The following is an 8,646-nucleotide window of genomic DNA, read 5'->3' as shown; positions in this document are numbered from 1 at the left end:
TGCCTGCTAGCTGTGCTGCTCCATAGTATAGTATAATATAGATAAAGGTTTATACATTTTGGTGTATTATAAACCTTCTATTGTATATAGTGTATAGTTACAGTCATAGATCCTGTTGTGGATATGGGTTTGACCATGGATAGAATGGGAACCAGATTTTTATACAGATGAGTTATATGCCTGAGATGATGCATTGATATATATTGTCGAGGTTCATTATGTGACAGATTATGTGATTGCTGCTCTGACAGGTAGTGTTGTTGTATGTATTGAGATAATCCTGACAGGTCACTATAGGAAAAGTGATCATTTTGTGCATGTATCATGCCAAATTTTTCAAGATTTATTGATGATTGATAGGTAGTAGGGTTTTACGCGGTGGCTGGTGGCCTTATGCCTACCCGCACCCTAGGACCGTCGCGGTGGCCCGCCGGAAACGGGGCGGGGGTCGTGACATTGGTGAACTAGAACAAATATTCTAGTTTTTTTTTTTTTTTTATAGCATTTGGCGGATCCAGTTTGATTAATCTCACCCATTGGATTGGTCGATCAATTTTTAGCAGTTCATTCATTACAGAAAATGGGAAAAAAAGATGGAGAAATAAATTTTTAAAAAAGGTTTTTAATTTTCTTTTAATTCCAATGGGAGGTGGTCCGGTAGAGGCAGCACAACGGCCAACAATAACAACAGCAGCACTGTACCACCACCAACCACCCCACCAAAAGTAACCCAGCAATGAAACAATCAATCAATATTGGCGAGGCGGAGTCGAAGGCGAAGACGAGGATGAAGACGAGGAGGATGAGGGAGGAGAGTTGGCGGTCCACGGAGTCATGTCCATGGGGTAGCTCCCGAGGACGCGGAGGAAGGAGGTGAATTCCTGGATCTCGGCGAGCGCGTTCTGTGCGCGGACCTCCGCCATGGAGGCCTCGAAGTCGACGTAGAACATGTACTCAAAGTGCTTGGCGGTGCCTACGTTGGCGTCGTCCACCAGCCGGATCGGGCGATGACGGTGCGGGCGGCTCTCGATCTTCGTCAGGTTAATGTCCCTGAAGGCGAAGGCCGAAAGCACCTTGAAGAGAACCGATGTCCCTTGGCGGTCGTGGGCGAAAACGATGCTGGTCTTGAAGGGCCGGTCGGTCCGCGGGATGATGGGCTCCCGGGCCAGCGTCACGAACCGGGTCACGTTGCTCGAGTCGTCCTGGATTCCGTCCGCGAGGATCTGGAGGCCGTACAGCTCCGCGGCCCGGGCGGAGGCGATGGCGGCGGTGCCGCGGAGGTCGTTGGCGGCGACGTACTCGGCGGCGCCGGCAGTGTCGTCGAAGGCCTCGCGGGCAACGTTGAGGCCCATGCCGGTAAGCGTGAGCTCGCACTGGGCGAGGACCTGGGGGTGGCTGATGACGCGGGTGAGGTACTCCTTGCGGACGCCCGGGAGGGCGAGGAGGCAGTGGTGGACGGGCAGCTGGACCTCGCCGACGATGTGGAGGCGGTGGCGGAGAAGGAGGTCGTAGTTGCGGTGGATGCTGCCGCCGAGGGAGTTCTCGACGGGGAGAACGGCACGGTCGGCGTTCCAGAGCTCCACCGTCTGGAAGGTCCCCTCGAACTGTTCGCAGGGGATGGCCTCGCAGTTGGGGTATGCCTTGCCGGCGGCCTCCTCGCTGTAGGCCCCAGGGATCCCCTGGTAGGCCACGCGGAGATGGGACCCGTTCATCGGCGCCGGGGAGAGGTTGGCGATGGTCAGCGGCCGCGGGAGGTTCGCGATCGGGACAAGATCCAGAGTCGTCGAAGCATCAGTGGGCGGCTTGTGGCCGTTCACGGCGGCGGAAGAGGACGAGGACGAGGTGAGATGATGGTTTCCATTGGCGTCGGCAGCGGCGTCGCGGTGGGCACCGGCTTCGGAGGAGGGCTTCTTGTCGCGATGGGGGTCATTGGTGGCCTTGCTGGCGAGGATGGCGCAGGAGGTCTGCCAGTCGGCACGGCTGGATCCGACGGCGCCGGGGAAGAAGTAGGCGGAGGGGTTGAAGCCGCCGGAGTCGTCGGGCAGGTAGATGGACCTGACCGGGCGGAGGAAGGCCGAGGGCATTCGGGTCACCGACATGACACGGGGACCAATCTTGGCCGTCGGATTGGGAGTCGGTGATAGAATCGCCGCCGTGGAAGACATAAACTTAGTCTATCAATGTATGGTCTTTTCCAGAAACAACTAATTAGATCCTAGTCTTTTAGGCTCGCTAATGATGATAACCAGCTAATGCAAGGATTGTGGAGAGAGAACAAGGATAGAGATTTGTTGTCGATGTACAAGAAGGATAGAGATGAAAATGAAGGGGAGGAGAGAATTTGGGGGTGATATAGCTTGAGAAGAGGAACCGTTTTCAAGCTGAGAAGAAAATGGTGGGGGTGGGAAGGTGGGGATTTTATACGGTTATAATGAATGGAGGGGTTGGTGGGGACGGAGGGGAGAAGAGTGGGAAGAGTTTTTGGTGGGAAGGTGCTTGGTTTGGTCAATCTGGCACCTACCACCAACACAATCGCTCTTGCTACTAATTTCGCTTCTATTGTCACGTGTCTCCTTTATGCCATCGAGCTGATATGATCATTGGAGTTCTTAGCTCTTTTATTGCCCAGATGGAAAAGGTCAGCTAGGAGTTGTTGTGAACTTTTACAAAGACGGTCCTGTGCTTGCTATGCTCAGATGGCGATGGCTTCGATGCTGCACATCTTCGAATTGATGATGGATAGTGGAGGTCATGCTCGAATTGCTGCTTTAATGCTGGATCCGATCTAAAACAACAAAAATAAGGAAGTCCACCCATTGGAGCATATATGGTGCTCTGATGCCTAAGTCAGACACGACTCATAGAAAACAAAAGAAAACCTAAGAGAGGCAAAGTGGTAGCATAGGGGAGTCAAAAGAAAATATACTTAGGATCTCTAGGAACACAATAAATATAGGGGAGGACTGAAGCTCATCGCCAAGCAGTCTGAGCGCGAGCGTTGGCCATTGTGGTAACAGCTTGCACATATCACCTATGAATCAGGTCTGTGTTTCTCAGCCATATGGATCGTTGCACATCACTTCTGTTTAGGACACAAATGGCAATCGTGATTGAAGTGTTGCTAGCTAGAATGAACATTTGAAAATTGAAGAACTTTCTGCAAGTCTATAGGTTGACCACATGGCGAGCTTTGAGTGGTTAGCCTATGGTTACGTGGCAAACCCTCATTGGTCGGCTTGCCATATCAGCTATGGTCGGCATCGAGGTACATCACTTACCCCTCACTTTCGAGGTCGAGCTAACTTGATCAACTTAGGCGAAGAAAATAGTTTTCTTTTGGTCAAGCCGACTAGCCGAGGTGAGTCATGAAGTCAATCAGTTGGGGTTGTCTTGTCAGTTTCAGAAATTTACTAGAGACCATTTATAATTGTGTGCTAGCGTCATCCCTCCCCAATTCAAAATCATTACCGGCAAGATTTACGGGGTGATGATTGGATGCTTTCCCAGTAGTCATCCGAGTGACGATTCAAGATGGAATAGTTGGCCAACGCATGGTGAAAATCGGCTAGCATCCTAGAATGGTTGCATTAATCTGGGCTGACCAAGGCTCTATATAATGTTAATGACCTATTCTCCATCTCCATTTCTAGCCCTCTGTAGTCAGTCGTTTAGAGAAAGGTTGAGAGTGGGTTAGCGCTTCATCTTTAGAGTCCTTCTCCCTTCTATTTTCGGTCATCGCTCCTTCTGGTCCTCGCCATCGGCATTTGTCTTCTCATCCCCCTACGAGAGCATCTTTAGTTTAAGTTTCTAGTAGGTCTTGATACTTTTCCCTAGTCTAGTAGTTTTAGGATCTTCATCCCTTGCTCCACCCTTCTATCCTATTCCTTCATTTACTCTAATTGGGGGAAATGATGAGGCTAATAGTGAAGTGGTTATTAGATGATGAGCCTGTGGCTCGATGCTCTCTTGATCGAACCTCCAAGGTCTTAGAACCCTCATTAGCAGTCGATTTCGCTTCAGCCACTGAGAAAATCATTTTGTGGGAGGCTGACTTGAAAAGGATCCAATCCAAGTATCATATTTGTCGGGGTTTTCCCCTAGTGTTGCCTCGCTTTTCTGGTCTAGTGACATTTATATGGGAAGGATAAGCTTTCCATTTATAAGAAAACTCTGAAGGTAGAACAAAGACTTCCTATTTTAATTCTTTTTGCCGAGCTCCTATATAGGTACCAGCTCATCTCGACTTAGCTCATCCTCAATGCTTGGAGGATGATCATTTAGTTCTTTTCCTTCATCACCCTTCACGGTTTTATTGCTTCTGTGGGGTTTTTCCAATCTTTCTTCCAACTAAAGGAGTATCCCCAAAATAATGATTGGTGGTACCTCTCTAGCATGAAAAACCCCCATTCGTGGTACCTCTCTATCTTTCTTCCATCCAGTCCTTCCTCCATTCACGGTCGGAAGGATCAATTTTTTAATGTGACCTCGAAAAAGGGTTGGGCCTTCTTGATGCAATAGACTATGCCAAGGAAGAAGGCGATGAATTTATTCCCTATTTTATCCAATGAGGAGTAGACGACGGTCAATATTCTTCTTGGTATGCAGGCATTATCCTTGGCTGAACTACTTTTCAAGGTCACCCTAGTGAATGCTGGCCTTAATCAGGTGCCTAACCAGGGTAACTTCTTGGTCTGATTGAACTTGTTTTTCTTTCAAGTGTTAATGCTTGGCTTTGCTGATCTACTTTCTCTTTTGTTTTTCTAGGGATAAAGTTCGATCTCAGCAAACTTATAGTCAAGGCCACCAAAGAAACCCTCAGCAAAAGGAAGTCTGGAGAGGGTGAGGTCGATCCTTCAATGAAGAAGAAGAAGATGGCATCCACTACCCCGCCAGTTAGTATTGCTCGGGTTGACGAGTGGCCTGATTAAGTGGGGTCTCCTAAGGTAGATCTAGTGGCATTGGTTTCTACTCGTCCTCCAGTTTTGGAGGCTCCTTAGGAAGTGGTTCCCGAAAGGGACTTTGAGGATGTACCGGCAACCGTGTCCGAGGCTAAGGGGCATAGGAAGCCATGTTCGAGGCTATGTTGGATTCCACGATTGTTCCATAGAATGTTCTAACCTTAGCAGCCATTGGTGAAGCTGCACCAACTGTCTACCTGAGACTGTCCCTTGGCCCGTTGGCCCTAACACAAATTTAGAATTCTTGCTCTTTCAGAGAGTATCTCATTGATGGCTCGGGCCCCCCTAGAAGGAGGTCTTCTTTGTCGTCCACCTAAGCTATACAGGAAGTCGTATAATGAACAAACTAAGAATGATCACACAATCTCTATCTGAATCTAGCTTCATTCACCATGGCCTGGGGCCTTTGGCCCTCGATGTCATTCGATAGAAAAAGTCAAGAAAACAGAGTTTATGAACGAATTCTATTTCATTTTTTTCACTTGTATGGGTTTTGATCAATCCAAAATAATCCAATGCCAACTCCTGTTGAATCATATACTCTGGGGGTGGGTGTAGGGCGGACGATTTTCAAACGAACATCTCATTCATTAGATAAAGAAGATCTCCAAGATGTCATGTTCTGCTACTTCAATGTTGGCACCTACTTCGGCTCCAACCATCGAGGATCTAAAAGCATCGAGGCTCCCAACCACCCCTATCCTCACCTCAAGGGGTTGAGCCAAATATCTATCGACTAGGGTGGACGGTTAGGGTTACCAACTCATTTTTTGATCCCCCCTACATCACAGGTGAGATGATCAGGGGGTTTATGCTTCTTATGGATGAGAGGCAACTCCAGTCGATGACGGTGAAAGAGCTTTTGACTTAGCATATATCGGGGCAGTTGAGGTATGCACCGATGCTCGAAGATTTTAATGCATTGTGTACAACTCATTTTTTTGTTGTTTGATCTATTTTATCTTTTTGACTGCAGAACACCTATATCGTCCAAGCCATTACAGCCATCATCTCGGCTTATTAGTAGAAGGTAAAGGGAGCCAAGCGCAAGGTCCACAAGGCCGAGCTTGGGAGGGATTTTGTAAAGTTAGGACAAGCGATGGTCCAAGAAGCAAGGGAGCACTCCAAGGGGCAAGCTTGTATTGCCGATGAGAAAAATCTCCGCTTCAAGGATGTACTCGTCGAGATGCAAGGATGGCTCGAGGAGGCAAAAAAGGAATTGAAGGAGAAGGTAGCTAGCTCAAGGAGGAGATCGCTTTGCTTAAGGAAACAACAATGGAGGCAGAGGGCAAAATTTCTTGAGCCAAGGAGAAATTCACCTATGCTGAGAACAATGTAGCTCAAGCCAAGGAGCAAGCTGCCAAGGCTAAAGAGAGGCCCGCTCGAGCTGAGGAGAAGGTTGTCCAAATCGAGAATAAGGCTCAGTAGGCGGGCGTTTGTTGAGCTTGATGTAGACTTGGAAGCTTTGTAGTTAATTTTTTAAAAGTGTGGTGGATGTAATCTTTAAGGCTCTCAATTAATGCTTCATTTCTTTTGCTTGTTGCACTTTCTTTTTTTTTTTCTTAGGTGTTCCAATGCATTAATAACTTGAAAATCTATTGGAAGACTATTTCTAACCATTGGAAGGGCTCAAAAAGTTGTTGGGAGTAAATAGCCATTTTGGTTTTGCAAAAAAACTAGTCATTACTATTGCCAATTGCAGTAGAGTTGACTCCACTTCTTTAGGGGTTGACTCGTGATCTTTAAGGATCAACGGTTCTTTTTTAAATGTTAACTCGAGAAAGTGCTAATTTTTGCTACTGAGGATGATAGTGTTATTTTGATGATTAACAAGCAATTATCTAGAGCATGCTATAAGTTAAATTGATACTTCATTTATAAGTTCATTACTCTCAGTATATTTGTTTAATTGAAAATGGATAAATGGCCTTGTTCATTTGGATGAATCTAACCTTGAGAATGCAGCAAAGTGTGGTTTGAGTCGACCCATAGGTTGATTGGGTCGACCCCGGCACATCAAGAAGTCATCTGGCACACTCCTGCAAAAATGGCACAAATGAACAGTGAGTTGGGTCGACCCAAGGTAAGCATGAGTCGACCCAACCTCCAAAGAACCTCAAAACACAACAGAAGAATGCTCTCTGGATTTACTGAGAGGGTCGACCCACACAGTGGTTGAGTCGACCCAATCTTGAGTCGACCCAAACCCTGAGAGGGTCGACCCAAAGACAAGACAGAAAGACAGACAGAAAATGGTTCTCTGGAATTACTGAGAGGGTCGACCCAAGAAGAAGTTGAGTCGACCCAAGTGGACTTTGAGTCGACCCAAAGAATGGTTGGGTCGACCCATGGGAAGGAAGGCTGAAATTGAGGTTTCTGTGGTTTCTGAGAGGGTCGACCCAAGGAATATTTGAGTCGACCCAAGTGAAGGTTGGGTCGACCCAAGGACAGGTTGAGCCGACCCAAACACGGGCTGAACATAACGGCTAGTTGTGCAGAAATGCTTTTTGGACTCCCAACGGCTATAAACGGCTAGTTTCTTCAATCCAACGGTTAGAAAGGACTATTTGGAGGTTGGAAAAGTATTTAAGAGGGAGTATTCATCAGAGGAAGCAAGCTTTTGGGAAAATACATCAAGTGCATTCAAGAAAGAACCCTAGCAAGGCAAGCTTCATCCAAGTGCTTCATTCAAGAGTCAAAAGAAAGGGGTTGAGCAGATTCAAAGAGTCATCAAGAGCTCCATCCTCCCTTGAAGAGTGAAGCATCCTTGACAAAGAAGAGCAAAGCGACTTCAAAGCGATAAATACTTTCTAACTCTTCTTTGTAGTTCATATTGTTTCATATGCTCATTTAGGAGTTTGAATCTTTCCTTTTGTTAATTAAACACTTTGTAAAGGTTAGTTGGTGAGCCCGCAAAACCAACAAAGATTTTTGGTGAACCCGGAAAACCAAAGTGTAAAGGTTAGTTGGTGAGCCCGCAAAACCAACAAAGGTTTTTGGTGAATCCGGAAAACCAAAGTGTAAAGGTTAGTTGGTGAGCCCGCAAAACCAACAAAGGTTTTTGGTGAACCCGGAAAACCAAAGTGTATAGGTTCGTTGGTGAGCCCGTAAAACCAACAAAGGTTTTTGGATTGTGAGCCCGGAAAACAATCCAACTGTAATCCGCGGGATTATAGTGAATTCCCAAGGGGACGCTTGGGGAGTGGACGTAGGTGCTAAGGAGAGCACCGAACCACTATATATTGTTGTGTTTGTGTTGTGCTTGTGCTTACGTTTATTCTTGCATCATCTTCTATCTTTGCACTAGTTTAAATCAGTCAAATAGTTTAAGAAAGCATCCACCGCACTTAATTAAGAAAACGGTTAAAGCACCAAAATTTAGAAGAAACCAATTCACCCCCCTCCTCTTGGCTTGTCACCTTGGGCAACAAGTGGTATCAGAGCAAGGTGCTCTAATAGTGCTCATTGATCTAACAATCAAGAGTTAAAGATCATGACAACCCAAGTGGGATATTCTATGAGTGAGGGACAATTAATTGATAGACCTCCACTATTTGATGGTATAAACTACACATATTGGAAAGCACGCATGCGCATTTTCATTCAAGCACATGACTACGATTTATGGAGTATCATAGTCAATGGGCTACACACAAACACTAATCATGATAAAGAAAGGGCTCAGCAA

At 46.6% G+C, this 8,646-nt stretch overlaps 1 protein-coding gene across 1 annotated transcript; it reads right to left on the bottom strand.

The window, feature by feature from the left end:
• Positions 1-597: 597 nt before the first annotated feature.
• LOC103722518 (arogenate dehydratase 1-like) lies at positions 598-2,394 on the bottom strand. Its single transcript, XM_017846521.3, has one exon. It carries the CDS (start codon positions 2,163-2,165, stop codon positions 750-752), a length of 1,416 nt encoding a protein of 471 aa, XP_017702010.2. The 5' UTR covers positions 2,166-2,394; the 3' UTR covers positions 598-749.
• Between the last annotated feature and the right edge of the window lie 6,252 nt (positions 2,395-8,646).

This window comes from Phoenix dactylifera, unplaced genomic scaffold, assembly GCF_009389715.1.
Source record: "Phoenix dactylifera cultivar Barhee BC4 unplaced genomic scaffold, palm_55x_up_171113_PBpolish2nd_filt_p 000381F, whole genome shotgun sequence".
NCBI classification, from domain to species: Eukaryota; Viridiplantae; Streptophyta; class Magnoliopsida; order Arecales; family Arecaceae; genus Phoenix; species Phoenix dactylifera.
This window is presented reverse-complemented; position numbering and strand designations above follow the sequence as displayed.

Excerpts from the sequence above, each read along its gene's own strand:
- LOC103722518 (XM_017846521.3), bottom strand. The coding sequence starts at position 2,165 with ATGTCTTCCACGGCGGCGATTCTATCACCGACTCCCAATCCGACGGCC.